We start from the raw sequence: 17310 nt of genomic DNA on the forward strand, positions 1-17310 counted from the left end.
CATAGCGACCCCATGCACAGCAGAACGAAACAATGTCTGATCCTGGGCCAACCTCACTATCGCTGCCACACTTGAGTCCATCAATGATGCCACCTGGCCAGTAATTCAAATGCATCAGTCCTTCTGTAGTCTTCCTTATTCACTGTCCAACTTTCACATACTAATGAGGCTATTGAAAATACCATGGTTTGGCTCAAGCACACTTTAGTTCTCAAACTAGCATCTTTACTTTTTTAACACTTTAAAGAGGTCTTTTGCAACAGATTTGCCCAATGCAACATTTAGTTTACTTTCTTGATTGCTGCTTCCATGAGTGCTAATTGTGGTTCTAAGCAAAATAAAGTCTTTGACAACTACAATCTTTTCTCCCTTTACCATGTTGTTATTTACTGGTCCAGTTGTGAGGGTTTTTATTTTCTTACTCTGAGGTATAAACTTTGAAGCTATAGTCTTTACTCTCCATCAATAAGTATTAAGAGTCCTCTTCACTTCCAGCAAACAAGGTTGTGTCATCTGCATATCACAGGTTGTTAATGAGTCCTCCTCCAATCCTGATGCTATGTTTTTACTTCATCTAATCCAGTTTCTTTGATTACTTGCTCATCATACAGATTATATACGTATGGTCAAAATAAACAACCCTGATGAACACATTTCCTGATTTGGAACCATTCAGTATCCCCTTGTTTTGTTCTGTTGGAGATTGCAATTACTGAGATGTTGAGGCCCTGTGTCATGGACCAAAATCCTACACGATGGCCCCACTCAGGATGGCTAGTCAAGGACCCTGAGGGCCCAGGGAAGTGACCTCTGGATGTCCCGGGTTCATTGGCTTTTACGAACTCACTGTTGGGCTAGCTCTGTATAAGTTTCTTTGGTCCTATTATTCATTCTATGCTTCGAACTCCAGTAATTGTAGCTTCTGAGAAAATGGTTTCTTATGTGCCTCTCTTAATGTCTCCACTGTGTTGGAGGGTTCCCAGTGCGTAAGGTTCTGGGAACAAATCTCTCTGAGGAACAAACTCTGGCCACCTGGCAAGCATGTCCAAACTGTGCTTTATCAAATTATTCAGCTATGTTTGATATTAACGTAATACATGAGCTCTTAGTATCCATGTACAATATTAATATAAAAACCCCTTCTAAAGCCGAGGCTGTAAAAAGTTTCAAAAGGTTTGCTGGGTTTACTCAAAGAGACGCTGGAGAAAATTCCTCCAGGATATTCACCCAAAGTAGAATGGTGAATTCCGGGAGTATTGTTCAAGGAATAATAGTGTCAGCCCTTCTAATCGTCCCCAGGCGTCCTTCTTCCTTCTGCAAGCCTAGGCCAGGTAGCTGAAACAGCTGGACTCCTTCCAGACCTTTGAATCCTTTTCACCTTTTCCCATTCGAGATTAAGTGCTATAGGTATGTTAATTAGCCTTGAGAAACCTCTAGTTGCTGCCTTGGGATTTGAACCTAAAAAGTAATTTATAACAATTTGCTTGAATTTCTGGAAAATTAAGGATGTTAGATTATCAAAACAATTTGCGAAGTATGTTTTAGAATTTGTTCCTGTATATCATTGTGTCCTGTTTTGAACGATTAATCACATTTCATTTCTGTACCCTGTCTTAATAATCCCCTTCTTCCTTTGTGTAAAGTCCCTCCATGAAATAAAAAGGGGGTGCAGACTGAAGCCCATATGCATTACGGTTTGCAGGGCGGTGCATTACTGCCTGCAGGGGCCACGATGCCTGCAATCTAGGGTCTGCCCGGCAGTCTTGCATCCACTCTGGTTTCGGGGTGTCTCTTTGTCTCTCTTGTCGCGTCTTTGTGTATACTCTTTTTATGTCTCTGTTGCCGCCAGATCCTCCTACTTCATGAACCAAACTTCCCTGTCGAGGCAGGTCCCCGACATTGTTCGAACAGCTGCCTCTTGTTTTATGTACAGGTGCCTGGTGAACACAATCAAGTGTTCTAGAATACCCATTCTTTGCAATGTTATCCATAGTTTGTTAGGATGCATGCAGTCCAATGCCTTTGCGTAGTAAATGAAGGATAAGTAAATATCTTTTGGGTATTCTCTGCTTTCAGCCAAAATCCATCTGGCATCAATAATGATATCCCTCATTCCATGTCTCTTCAGAATCTAGCTTGAATTTCCGGCAGCTCCTTTTCAATGTACTACTGCAATAATTTTTTAGCTATCTTAGGCAAAATTTTACTTGCATGTGATATTAACAATATTATATCATCTGATGATTTCTGCATTCTGTTGAGTCACCTTTCTTTGAAATGGGCACAAATTCAGATGGCTGTCTTCCAAATTTCTTGGCATAGACAAGTGAGCACCTCGAGTACTGCATCAATTTATTCAAACATTTCCATCTATAATCTGTTAATGCCTGGAGCCTTGTTTTGTTATTGTTGTTTGCCAATGCCTTAAGAGCATTTTGGCCTTCCTTCTTTAATACCATTTGTTCGTAATCATATGATACCTCGTGAAATGGCTGAATACCAACCAATACTTTCTGGTACAATGGTTCTGTATATTCCTTCCATCTTATTTTGATGCTTCCTGCATCATTCAATATTTTGCCCATGTTGTTGTTGTTGTTATTGTTAAGTGCCATCAAGTCTGTTCTGACTCATCCTGGTCCTGTATAGGGTTTCTGAGGAGCAATATGTGGGTTTGAACTGCTGACCTTGTGGTTCTAAGTTCAGTGTTGATCCTACAGTACCACACTGAGAGTCCATAGAATTCTTCAATATTGCAAGTTGAGGCCTCATTTTTTTTCTTCATTTCTTTCAGCTTGAGAAATGCTGAGGGTATTCTTCCCTTTTGGCTTCCTATCTCCAGGTGTTTGCACATTTCATTATAATACTTGACAATGTCTTCGCAAGCTGCCCTTTGACATCTTCTGTTCAGCTCTTTCACTTCATCACTTCTTTCAGTAGCTTTAAATACTCTACATTCATGAGCAAGTTTCAGAGTCTCTTCCGACTTTGGTCATGTCTTTCTTTCATGACCTTTTGTTTTCGTCATGTATAATGTTCTTAATGTCAACCTACAACTCTTCTGGTCTTCAATCATTAGTGTCTAATGCACCAAATCTGTTCTTAAAATGGTCTCTAAATTCAGGTGGGATATGTTCAAGGTCATATTTTGGCTCTTAAGGATTTTTTTTTTTTTCTTCAGCTTCAGTCTGAACTTGCATATGAGCAATTGATGGTATTTCATACTCAGCCCATAACCTTGTTCAGGCTAATGATATTGAGCTTCCCATTGTATCTTCTCACAGATGTAGTCAATTTGATTCCTGTGTATTCCATTTGGTGAGGCCCAGGTGTATGTAGTTGTTGTTGTTGTTAGGTGCCATCGAGTTAGTACTGACTCATAGTGACCTTATGCACAGCAGAATGAAACACTGCCCAATCCTGGGCCAACCTCACTACTGTTGCCACACTTGAGTCCATTGGTGCTGCCACTTGGCCAATACATCTTATCAGGGGTTTTCCTCTTTTTCTCTGACCCTCCACCTTACCAAACATGATATCCTTCTCCAGTGAATGGTCCCTCCTGACAATATTTCCGAAGTATGAGAGTTGAAGTTTGGCCTTCCTGGCCTCCAAGGAGCACTCTGGCTGCACTTCTTCCAACACAGATCTGTTGGTTATTTTTGTAGCCCATGGCACTTTCAATATTCTTCTCTGACACTATAACTCAAATCAATTCTTCTATGGTCTTCTTTATTTACTGTCCAGGTGTATAGGCACTGTTTCAGTTGTTGATAAAAAGTATTTCCAATGAATCAGTCATTGGTCTTGCAAAGTTCTATCATGCAATTTCCAGCATCATTGCTATCATCAAGGCCATATTTTCCAACTACTGATCCTTCTTCTTTGTTTGCAACTTTTGCATTCTAACCACCATTAATTATTAATGCATCTTGATTGCATGTTTAATCAAAATCAGGCCAAAGAAGTTGGTAGAATTCTTCAATTTCATCATCATTGACTTTAGTGGTTGGTACATATATTTGAATAATAATGGTATTAGCTAATTTTCCTTGTAGTTATACAGATATTGTCCTATCACACACTGCATTGTGTTCTTCCCTTTTCATTTCCTAACGCCAGATCTTTGCACGTAATTATTATACTTGCCTGTGACTTCTCGAGCTGCCCTTTGACATTTTCTGTTTAGCTCTTTCACTTCATTTTTTCTTGAAACGCTCTTTTTAACAATGACTGCAGCAGCATTCCTTTTCAATTTGTCATTCCTGGCATAGTAAACCATATGACTGTCCAATTCAAAATGTTCTACACCAGTCCATATTAGCTCATGAATGCCTAGGATGTCAATTTTTATGCATTCCATTTCATTTTGGTGATTTCCAATTTTCCTTGATTTATACTTTGTACATTCCATGTTCCTATTATTGTTGTTGTTGTTAAGTACCATCTAGTCAGTTCCAACCCATAGAAACCCTGAACAGGATTTCTGAGGCTTTAAATCTTTACGGGAGCAGAAAACCTCATCTTTCTCCTGCGGAGCAGCTGGTAGTTCCAAACTGCTAACCCTTGTGGTTTGCAGCCCGATTCATAACCACTGTGCTACCAGAGCTCCTGTTCCTATTATTAATTGATGTTTTATAGCTGTTGCATCTTATTTTCAGTTGTGCCAGTCAGCGAATGAAGGTCCCGAGAGCTTTGCTCCATCCACATTATCAAGTTTAACTCTACTGTGAGAAGGCAGCTCTTCTTCAGTCATATTTTGAGTGACTTCCAACCTGGGGGCTCATCTTCTGTCATTATAGCAGACAATGTTCCACTGCTATTTATTAAGGTTTTCAAGGCTAACCAATCAGAAGTAGTTCACTTTCTAGTCAGTCTTAGTCTGGAAGATATGCAGAAACCTGTCCATCAGGAGTGGCCCTGCTTATATTTAAAATAACAGTGTCATAGTGTCCAGAATCACAGCAACACAGAAGTCAGCACAGCATGACTGACATACAAGTGGTTCAAAAATAATGAATGAATTTCATCATGTCATTATATTTTTTGTTTCCATTTTTTCTATTCACTTCTTCTCAAGACTCGTGCATCCTACCAACGATGAAAGAAATGATGGATGACATTGATGAAAAAATGGGGAAAAAACTCAAGTGGTAAGTTATTGTACTTGTTAATGAAGGAAGTCCTAAAAGTCTACTTCATATGTAAGACAGTAGTAATATATAATATTGTCACTGTCAAAGCTAACATTTTTGGAATACTTGCTATGATCAAGTGAGTTTAGATGAAGAAATAGCAGTCATTAAAATTCTACTGTATAACAAGAGCAATGGTCCACACATGAGGGCAATTTGTATCTCCCAGGGATTTCTTGCTTGTTTACAAGCATTTTATTGATTATAACAGTGAGATGCTACTGGATTCTCATTAATAAAGGCCAGGAATGCTGCTGAACATCCTAGAGTACACATAATCATTCCCCAAATAAAAATTATTCCCATTAAAACTTCAATAGAACTGTTGTTGTTGTTAAGTACTGTGGAGTTGGTTCCGATTCATAGCGACCCTGCACAGGGTTTCCGAGGCTGTAAATCTTTATGGGAGCAAAATGCCTCATCTTTCTCCCGTGGAACTGCTGGTAGTTTTGAACTGCTGACCTTGACGTTAGCAACCCGATTCGTAACCACTACGAACTAGGACTCAAAAATTGATCTAGATTTCCCCGGGAGCTCCTTCCTGATCACCCACATGTTCCAAATTAGCTAGCTGGAAGCTGAGCCAGTGGCATAAAATGTTCTGTAGTAAGAAAAATAAATGAAAATTGAAGTAAGTTCACTTCTTTGATTATTGTTCGTTATTGTTCTCTTAACCAATAAATTAATCACCAGAAATTTCTTGTGCACCATAGCATTTTCTAGGCAATAGAGTCAGTACTGAACATAGGTAGTCATCATTGAATTGCCTGGTCCTCAATATTTCCTCCCTTGGTGCTACTCTATTCCTATCCAGTAGATGTACCCAGAGGTTCAGGGACTTTTACCCTCTATTGTCTATCAAAGTTTTCTTTTAGGATGAACTCACCAAAAACCCATAGTCACGGAGTCAATTTTGACTCACAGCAACTGTGTATAGCATTTCCAAGGCTAAAAATCTTTATAGGAGCAGAAAACCTAACCTTTCTCCAACAGAGCAGCTGGGGGATTTGAAATGTCAGCCTTGCAGTTAACAAGTTAACAGTCAGTGCTTACTCTATAGCACCACCATCTGTTAAATGCATTCACACGAAGTGATCAATGACATGTTTTGTTACCTTATCCAGAGGGATGTCAAGTCTGAAAGGAGTGAGAGAAATCATGGGGTCTTAACTGTAGGATTTAGACCTCAGCTTGTAAGTTCTGAAATATCTAAGAAGCAAGGACAGCTTCCTAGACCCCTTGAAATGACACTTCATACACAACAAACATGACTTTCAGTAGGAAAGTAAAGAGGCTCCAGAGATAACACAAATTATTGTACTTAAATTGTAGACAAAGTGGCCAGGCCAAGATGGGATCAAAACTCGACCCACAGGATTGCATTAGTCTGGAGGAAGATGCTCCTTTTCATAACTGCTCTGTTGGCAGTCAATACTAGGACAACAAGGGAGGCTGACCTAAAATGGGACATTGTTGGTTAGAATCTTAGCTCTGCCATTCAGCATGTGATGTAATCTTAAACAAGTCACTCAAATTCATTTGCTTCATAGTAATGTGGCCCTGTAGGGTAATGCGCTGGACTGCAGGGTCAGTTTAAGCCTCAAGGTCACCAGTTCAAACCCACCAGCAGCTCCTTGGAAACCCTATACAGAGTCACTATAATTCAGAACTAACTTGACAACACTTAACAACAATATGGTAAAATAAGAGCTATTTCATAGACTTCATGTAAGACTAAATACTGTTTGTAAAGTGTTTTGTACAGCACCACACGGGTAATAAATTCCAAGACATAGTTGCAGCTGTTATGGGAGCTGCTAAGAGTCACAACCGACTCCACGGCACATAACAACAACAACATTATGGGAGCATGCTCCCAAAAGAACGTCATATTTTTGGCCATCAAATTTAGTATCTTCTTGAGGACTAAAACTTATTCTCCTCCCCATCCTTTAAAAACAAAATCAATCAATCAATGAGCAACAACAACAACAAAAATGAGTACTCTATATATGTAGGTAGTCCCCAGTTTGTAACAGGGTTCTATTATGATGAGTATGTCTTAAGTTGAATCTGACATCAGTCAAATATCTTTCTCTTTTTATGTTTTCTTTTGGTTGGTGGTTACGTGCCCTGGAGTCAGTTCTGACTCACAGCGACCCTGAACAGGGTTCCCGAGGCCGTATATCTTTAAAGGAGCAGAAAGCCTCATCTTTCTCCCATGGAACAGCTGGTAGTTTCGAACTGCTGACCTTGCAGTTGGCAGCCCGATTCGTAACCACTATGCTACCAGAGCTCCTGTTTTCTTTTAGCTTTCATTATTATTGACTTTCAGTATCAGTATCTTTACAAATCCAATATTTATCTCTGGGAGTTGGAATAAGAATGATAACATCAGCCAGTTACACTCCACAAGAGTACAGATAGTACATATTACTAATGATAAGTTGATAAAAAGACAGTCATAAGGTGTGGTTCAACATAATTTGAAAACATCTTAAATAGGGGACTTATCTGATATGACAGTAGATGATATGTATTGAGTCATTTGGCAGAAGTGTTCTAGGATGATGAGACAAAATATAGGGAAAGAAATAAACACTCGTTAAGGTATGGCTTGGCTTGTTGTTGTGAAGTGCCGTCGAGTCGATTCCAACCCATAGCTACCCTGTATAGGGTTTCTGAGGAGCAGCTGGTGGCTTGGACCACAAACCTTGCAGTTCAAACAGCTTTGCAGTCTGGTGCATTAACCCACAGCATCACACCAGGACTCCGTAGTATGTATGTTGTTGTTGTTGTTGTTGAGTGCCGTCAAGTTGATTCCGACCCATAGCGACCCTGTATAGGGTTTCCAAGGAGCAGCTGGTGAGCTTGAACGACTAACCTTGCAGTTCAAACAACTTTGCAGTCTTACTCATTAGCTCACAGTGCCACACCAGGACTCCATGGCTTGGCTTAGGTGTCAAATAATGAGCAAAAAAAGCATGCAAAGATATTTTATCAAATATCTGGGAGTATTTTCTACTAAATATCCACTTCTGATTCACTCAAATTTGTATTTCAAATACCACATAAGTGGGATTTGCAAAGTCATGTAAGTGGCTATTCATCAAATATTTGAATGTACTTTTCTGTGTTAATTACTTGAATAAAAGTAAATATTTTTCAAGTTACACCTCTAAATCTGTTGAAAGAGTGATTATGTAACAGAGCACACTTGGTTGAATAAATGACTGTATAGGAAGTTTCTTTCTACTTTCAAGCCTCTAACGTGGCATTCATTGAGTGTTTGAAGGTAGTCAATAGCTACAGAACTGGAATACACAGTCTCAAGAAGCACCTAACCCACATTACTTCATCCACTTCAAATCACACTGTGAAGCAGGTGCACCCATGTGCTAACACTCTATTTACTACTCCTTCAATAAAAGACCAAAGTTTAAAATTAGAGAAAAAAAAGAGATCTAAATGTTAATCTGGGGAGCACAGTGGGTCCATAGAATAAACACTGTACTGTGAATCACAAAGGCAGTGGTTCAAGTCCACCAGTCACCCCGCTGGGAAAGCATGAGGCTTTCTTCTCCCATAAGAATTTACAGCCTTGAATGTCCTATACAGGGTCGCTATGAGCTGGAACCCACTGGACAACACTTACCAACAATATATGCTAATCTAATTACTTAAATGTTAATCTGCTCTCCAGGGTTCCTATAAACAAACAAGGTCACACTCTGTCTAAAAGTATGAAACAATGTATGTTCACAAATTGCAACTATATTAAGATCATGCATAAACCCAATTTTAAACACCTTAATATTAAACACATTAGGGAAGTTTCTAAACAATGTCCTATAAAAAACAAAACAATCATATGTTAAGGAGTAAATTAAGTTAATCACTCATCTTGAAACGTTAAGGTCAGTTCACTCCAGGCCACATGGTTAGAAGCAAGAAATCCATCAAACTTGGATGGAGACTAAGAGAAAGACAGAAACAGCTTGTCTACAGCCAAACAATTAGTGCCAAATCAATGTTTTAGTAAGAGAGGAGTAGGGGTATTACTAGAGGCACTGATTTAAATGTTTCTTTTTGGAAAAAAAAGATAAGAAAGTGGTGCTTCTGTTTCTATCTATGACACTTATGCAATTCTGTTCTTCTCTTTCCTCAGGTTTGGCCAGAGTCAGACTTTGCAGACAGATTATATCACATACATGGATGAGCTGGGCTCCTTCATAGGGGCCAAACCAAACATACCATGGCTCATGCTTACTGATCCCCAGCTGGCCCTGGAGGTGTACTTTGGCCCTTGTAGCCCATACCAGTTTAGACTAATGGGACCAGGGAAGTGGGATGGGGCCAGAAATGCTATTCTGACCCAATGGGACCGGACAGTGAAGCCAACCAGGAGTAGAGTTGTCAGTGAAACTCAGAGACAACATCCTTTTTTCAATTTGTTTAAAATGCTTTCATTCTCAGTGCTCCTTCTGGCCATTTTGCTTGTATTTTATTAATGAGAAAATCATTTGAGTCTCAGAGCTCAGCCTACAAATTTAATTACAGATTTATATATGTCAATCTATGATTTCTCTCTCCCATTCTGCAAATACAAAAAAAAAAAAAAAATGAGTCCTGGCCCACTTGACTCAGAGTGTAAATAAAATGAAAAGTATTCAGTCTCTCTCTTTCTGATGGAAACTTGTACTCTAAAGGGTTTTCAAATGCTGAGTTGGCAAGGTTTGGAAGGCTCAAAATAAGGAAGCAGACGGGGGGGGTTTGAATGAGAGTGAGAGCAGATTTGCCAGCTGAACAACCATCAATACATTTTTAAAGGGTGTTTTATAATGCCAATTATCGTATTTCAACCAATGAGTTTTCTACAACTTTAACTGGCATTCTTGTCAGTAAACTCAATTTAGAGAGATAATGCAAAAAAATATGCATCATGCACCATTTCTCCCTCAGTACTCTGTTTTTCTGTTGGGTTCAATAATCCATTACAATGGCCACACAGAACTCAGACAATATAAGGACAGCTATGGGGTTTATTAAGAAAGTTGACAGGTTCAGAAGATGCTCAAAGCATAGTTGTTACAGGCAGTCAGACCATCAATTGCTCATATGTAAGTTCAGGGTGAAGCTGAAGAAAATTAAAACAAGTCCACAAAAGTCAAAATATGACCTTGGGTATTACTATTATTGTTAGGTGCCATCGAGTCGGTACAGACTTATAGCAACCTTATGCACAACAGAACAAAACACTGCCAGGTCCTGCGCCAACCTCACATTCACTGCTACACCTGAGCCCACTGCAGCTGCCACTGTGCCAATCCATCTCACTAGGGGTCTTCCTCTTTTACTCCGACTTTCCACTTTGCCAGACATAATATCCTTCTCTAGGGACTGGTCCCTCCTGATAATATGTCCGAAATATGAATGATGAAGTCTGGCCATTCTGGTTTCCAAGAAGCACTCTGACTACCTCTTCCAACACAGATCTGTTTGTTCTCTTGGCAGTCCATGTTACTTTCAGTATTCTCCTCCAACACCATAACTCAAATGCATCAATTCTTCTATGGTCTTCCTTATTCACTGTCCAACTTTTACATGCATATGAGGTTATTGAAAACACCATGGCTTGGGTCAAGTGCACCTTAGTCCTCAAGCTGGCATCTTTGTTTCAGCACTTTAAAGAGTTCTTGTGCAACAGATTTGCCTAATTCAATATATCGTTTGATTTCTTGACTGCTGTTTCCATGAGTGTTTATGGTTGATCTGAACAAAATGAAGTCTTTGACACCTTCAATCTTTTCTCTATTTATATGTATCTTGTTTATGGTCGACTTTCAGCAAGCAAGGTTGAATCATCTGCATATTGCACATTGTTAATGAGTCTTCCTCCAATCCTAATGACACATTTCTCTTCACATAATCCAGCTTCTTGAATTAATTGCTTAGCATACAGATTGAATAAGTATGGTAAAAGAATACAGCCCTAGTGCACACCTTTCCTAATTTTAAACTATTTGGTATTCTCTTATTCTGTTTGAACAACTGCCTCTTAGCCTCTGTACAGATTCCTTATGAGCACAATAAGTGTTCTGGAATACTCATTCTTCACAATGTTTCCATAGCTTGTCATACTCCACACAATCGAAAGCCTTTGTGTAGTCAACAAAGCACAAGTAAACAACTTTCTGGAGGCAGTGGCTGTGTGCCATGGAGTTGGTTCTGACTCATAGTGACCCTGTACAGGGTGTCCGAGGCTATAAAACTTTACAGGAGCAGAACGCCTCATCTTTCTCCTGCGGAACAGCTGGTAGTTTCAAACTGCTGAACTTGCGGTTCACAGCCCAATTCATAACCACTAGCCAAGATCCATCTGACATCAGCAATGATATCCCTTGTTCCATGTCCTTTTCTGAATCCAGCTTGAACCCCTGGAAGTTCTCTGTCAATGTATGTTTGCAGGCATTTTTGCATTATCTTTAGTAAAACTTTACTCACATGGAATATCAGTGATATTGTCCAATAATTTCCACATTCTGTTTGGTCACCTCTCTTTGGAATGGGCACAAATACAGGTCTCTTCCAGGCAGTTGTCCAGGTAGTTATCTTCCAAGTTTCTTGGCATATACCATATACCTTGGACATATCCCACCTGAAATTAGAGACCATCTCAAGAACAGATTTGATGCATTAGACACTACTGACTGAAGACCAGAAGACTTGTAGGGTGACATTAAGAACATCATACAGGAAGAAAGCAAAAGGTTCTTAAAAAGACAGGCAAGAAATAAAAGACCAAAGTAGATGTCAGAAGAGGCTCTGAAACTTGGTCTTGACCATGAAGAAGCCAAAGCAAATGGGACAAATGAGGAAATAAAAGAAATGAATAGAAAATTTCACAGGGCAGTGCTAGAAGACAGAGTTAAGTATCATAATGAAATGTGGAAATACATGGGTCTGAAAACCAAAGCACTATTCAAACTGGAAGAACTGATGAAAAATTCAAGCGTTGAAATTTTTTTTTTTTTTTTTTTGCAATATTAAAGGACTCAATGAACTCCTTGTGTGGCATTATATGATCAACACTGAACTGTGAACCACAAAATCATCAGTTCAAACCCACCAAATGCTCCTTGGAAACCTTATACAGGGTAGCTGAGTCGGAACCAACTCAAAAGCACTTAGCAACAACAACAATGGGCAAAACATTGAATGCAGAAAACATCCAAAAATATGGGGGGTGGGGAGAAGATGGAAGGAATATACAGTGTCACTGTACTAAAAAGAAATGATTGATGTTCAACCATTCCAAGATATACCTTTCTTAAACTGGCTTCTTTAGAGAAGCAAACCAGTGAAATGGCTAATAAAATTGTAGAGATTGAAGAGTCCCAAGTCTTGTTCAGATGAACTAATATGGGCAGATTATATGGCAGGGAGGCAGGCAAGTCTAGCAATGAAATAGGCTGGCTGGAATGTCCAGCAGATCTGGAAGGTAAGAAGACAAACTGCTGAAGACTCCCAGGATGGGAAGGTAATAGAGCAGGTCACTGGCTCAAGTTCAAAGAACCAGAGATCAGACAAGCTAGATACAATATCCAGATCAAGTAGAGAGAAAACCAGCTTTGTCTGAGTGTCTAATACATTGGAAAGAGGGCTTACCCCTGAGAATACTTCCTTTCAGTAAAGTTGATTCCATTATAATAGATCTCATCATGAGTATCATCACATCTCAACTGCCAAACCACTGAGAATCCTAGCACAGTCAAGGTGAACACAAAACCTTAACCATCACAGTACCATATGCTCAAGAACCGATGGTACTGAAAAACATCCAAACTGCACTGGAGGTATTGGCATAAAACAAGGCTCTAGGAATTAACAGAATACAAATTGAAATATTTCAACAAACTGATGTAGCACTGGAGGCACTCACTTATCTGTGCCAAGAAAATTGGAAGACAGCTACCTGGCCAATTGATTGGATGATATCTACATCTGTGCCCATTCCAAAGAAAGATGATGCAATGTAATACAAAAATCATCTACAATATCATAGTCTTACATTCAAATAAAACTTACTAATGATAACTAAAAAATGTTTGTTGTACTACATACAGATTTAATAAGTATGGTAAAAGGATGCAACCCTGGCACACACCTTTTTTACTATTTAACCTTTCAGTAACCCCTGTTCTGTTCCAATGATTACCTTTTGTTTTTTGTGTGTGTTCTTGATGAGCACATTTAAGTGTTATAGAATACCTATCCAACACCTTAACCCAGTGTCTCCAACAATTAAAAATAAGCACAATAAGTTGACAGCCATCAGAAGAAAATAAATAATAAATATTAGAGCAGAAGTAAATGAAACAGAAAAACAGTAGAAAATTTTCAAAAGACAAGAAGTTGATTCTTTGAATAAACTAATAAAATTTACAGACCACTGACAAGTTTAATGAAAGATAGAGAAGATGCAAATAACATAAATTAGAAATGATGTGTTTGATGTCACAATAAAGCCAATGGAAATAAAAGTGATAGTGACAGAATATTATGAAGAATTATACTCCAACAAATTAGAAAACCTAGAAGAAATGGACAAATTTCTAGAAACACACTCCGTATCTAAAGTAGAAAGTACCTGAAGTAGAAGAGTTGAACAGACCTATAAAAAAATAAGATATCGACAGGTCATTAAAAAATTCCCAACAACAAAAAAAGTCTAGGCTGTGATGGCTTTGCTGGTGAATTCTATCAAACATTCAAAGAAGAGCTGACACCAATTCTACTCAAACTTTCAGAACACAGAAATGGATGGAAAACTCCTGAGTTCATAGTGAGCATAACCCTGATATCAAAACCAGGCAAAAGATTCACTAAAATAGAAATTATAGTCCAATATCCCTCCTAAGCATAGATGCAAAACTTCTCAATAAAATCCTAGGCAATAGAATCCAACAAAATATTTTAAAAATAGAAATACACTATGAGCAGGTGAGAGTCACACTAGATACCCAGACTTGTCTGTCAGTTTGTTGTACTATGGTGGCTTACATGTTATTGTGATGTTGGAAGCTACGCCACCAGTGTTTTAAATACCAGCAAGTTACCCATGGTGGACAGACTTTCGCTGAGGTTCCAGATTAGACAGACAAAGAAGAAGGAGAGACAGACAACTTCTAAATGTTTTGCCACTTAAAACCTTTTGAATATCATTGAAACACTGTCAGATACCACCAGAACATTCAAACATTATGAATAGCACCAGAATATTTATAGATATAATGTCTAAAGATGAGCCCCTCAAGTTAGAAACTACTCAAAACAAAACTGGGGAACAGTAGCCTCTTCAAAGGACACATGATCATGATGAAATTATATGTATGTAAAATTTTACTTAAGATTGTTAAAAAATGGCTGCAAAAATATGTAGACACGGAACTGCCAGAAATTCAAGATGAATTCAGATGAGGATGTAGAACAACAGATATAATTTCTGATACTAGATGGATCTTGACTGCAAGCAGAGAATATCAGAAAGATAATTACCTGTGTTTTAATGACTATGCAAAGGCTTTGAATGAGTGGATCATGACAAATTATTGATAACATTGCAAAGAATGGATATTCCAGGACACTAATTATGCTCAAAGGAGCTCTGGTAGCATAGTGGTTACCAGTCAGGCTGCTAATCTCAAGGCTGGCAGTTCGAAACTACCAGCTGCTTTGTGGGAGAAATATGAGGGCTTCTGCTCCTGTAAAGATTTATAGCCTCAGAAACCCTATGAAGGGTTGCTATGAGTTGGAACTGACTCCATGGCATACCAACAACCAATTAATTGTGCTCAAGAGGAAGCTGTGCATAGAACCTGTACATAGACATAGTCATTTAAACAGAACAAGGAGACACTAAATGGTTTTAAATCTAGAAAGTTGTACATCAGAGTTAAGTTTTTTAACCATATTTATTCAATCTGTACAATAAGCAAATAATCCAAGAAGTTGGATTATATGCAAAAGAATGTGGCAACAGGATTGGAGGAAGACTCATTAACAATCTGCAATATGCACATGACACAGCCTTGCTTGCTGCAAACAAAGAGGACTTAAAATGCTTACTGATGAAAATCAAAGACCACAGCCTTCAACATGGATTGCACCTTAATGTAAAGAAAACAAAAATCCTCACCACTGGACTGATAAATAACATCATGAGAAATGGAGAAAAGATTGAAGTTGACAACAACTTCATTTTGCTTGGATCCACTATCAACACTCATCAAAGCAACAGTCAAGAAATCAAATGACATATTGCATTAAGCAAATCTGCTGCACAAGTGTGTAAGAGCAAATATGTCAGTTTGAGGACTAAGGAACCCCTGATCCATGCCATATTATTTTCAAAAGACAAGGATGGTTCAATATCGGAAAAACAATCAACAGAATCCACCACATCAATAAAAAAAAAAAGGAAGAAAACTATACAATCATATCAATTGATGCAGAAAAGGCATTTGACAGTCAAAAACTCAACAATATAGGAACAGAAGGAAAATTCTTTAACATAATTAAATGTATATATACAAAACCAATGGGCAACATTACTATCAGTAGAGAGAAACTGAAAATATTCCCTTGCAAACAGGAACCAGACAAGGATACCTTTTATCACCACTCCTATTTAATATTGTGCTGGAGGTCTTAGCCAGAGCTATAAGACAAGAAAGGAAATTAAAGGCATCCAAATTTGGAATGAAGAAATAAAATTCTCTCTATTTGCTGATGATAGCCTGTACATAAAAAATACCAAAGAATCAGCAAGAAAATTATTGGACTCATTGAAAGACTCACCAAAGTGGCAGGATAAAAAATCAGCATGCAAAAATCAGTTAGCTTCCCTTACACTACAAAGAACAGTGAAACAAAACTCAAGAAACAATATCATTTACAATTGTTGTTGTTAAGTGCCGTCGAGTCGTTTCTGACCCACAGCGACCCTGTACAGGGTTTCCGAGGCTGTAAATCCTTACGGGAGGAGAAAGCCTCATCTTTCTCCAGCAGAACAGCTGGTAGTTTCGAACCACTGACCTTAAGGTTCGCAGCCCGATTCGTAACCACTACGCTACCAGAGCTCCTTATCTTTTACAATAGCAAAGGTTAAATACTTAGCAATGATTCTAATTAGAGAAACAAAAGTCCTATAGAAAGATAACTATGAAACACTAAGATAAGAAACCATAAGAGACCTACATAAATGGAAGAATAGCCCATGCTCATGGAGAAGAAGATTTAATTAACACTGTGAAAATATCAACACTGCCCAATCAATCTATAGATATAATGCAATCCCAATCCAGATTCCAACATAATTTTTTAAAGATTTGGAAAAACTAATCACCAGCTTTATATGGAAAGGAAAGAGCTCCTGATAAGCAAAGCAATACTAAAGAAGAAGAAAATAGGAGGCTTCTCACTTCCCAATTTCAAAATCTACTACAGTAATCAAAACAGAATGGTACAGGAACTATGAAAGATACATAGATCCATGGAACAGAATTGAGAATCTAGAAGTCAATTCATCCACCTACAGTCAGCAGATATTTGACAAAGGATTAAAGCACATTACATTAGGAAGATGTTGTCTCTTTAACAAACGGTGTTGGCAAAACTAGGAATCCATTTGCAAAGGAATGAAACTAAAAACATACCTCACACCATATACAAAAACATACTCAACATGGATTAAATACCTAAATGTAAAATCTAGATCAATAAATATCATCAATGAAAAATAGGGACAATCATAGGGGTCTGATTCATAGCATAAATAAACTATCAAACATAACTGAAAACACACAAATGGCAGAAGACAAACTAGATAACTGGGACCTCCTAAAAATTAGATACTTTTGTGTATCAAAAGATTTCACCAAATGAGTAAAAAGAGAGTTCAAAGACAGGGGAAAAATTTTGGCAGTGACATATAAAACAAAGGAGTACTCTCTAAAATTATTTTAAAAATCAATACCTCAACAAGAATAAGACAAATAATCCAAGCAAAAATTAGACAGTGGACATGAATAGACACTTCACCAAAGAAGATATT

The 17310-nt window shown here is 38.2% G+C and overlaps 1 protein-coding gene across 2 annotated transcripts in view; it reads left to right on the top strand.

Annotated features, from left to right (window-relative positions):
- LOC102814905 (putative dimethylaniline monooxygenase [N-oxide-forming] 6-like) overlaps positions 1–9706 on the top strand; it is a 36056-nt gene extending 26350 nt beyond the window's left edge. Inside the window, exons 7-8 of one of the 2 annotated variants that reach the window (XM_006872640.1) lie at positions 5081–5153; positions 9343–9706. In XM_006872640.1, the coding sequence (XP_006872702.1) occupies positions 5081–5153; positions 9343–9706 (437 nt within the window). The remainder of the gene's footprint in view (positions 1–5080; positions 5154–9342) is intronic. The other variant, XM_006872641.1, reaches the window with a different exon arrangement.
- The last annotated feature ends 7604 nt before the right edge of the window (positions 9707–17310 follow it).

Source organism: Chrysochloris asiatica, unplaced genomic scaffold (assembly GCF_000296735.1).
Source record: "Chrysochloris asiatica unplaced genomic scaffold, ChrAsi1.0 scaffold00207, whole genome shotgun sequence".
NCBI lineage: Eukaryota > Metazoa > Chordata > Mammalia > Afrosoricida > Chrysochloridae > Chrysochloris > Chrysochloris asiatica.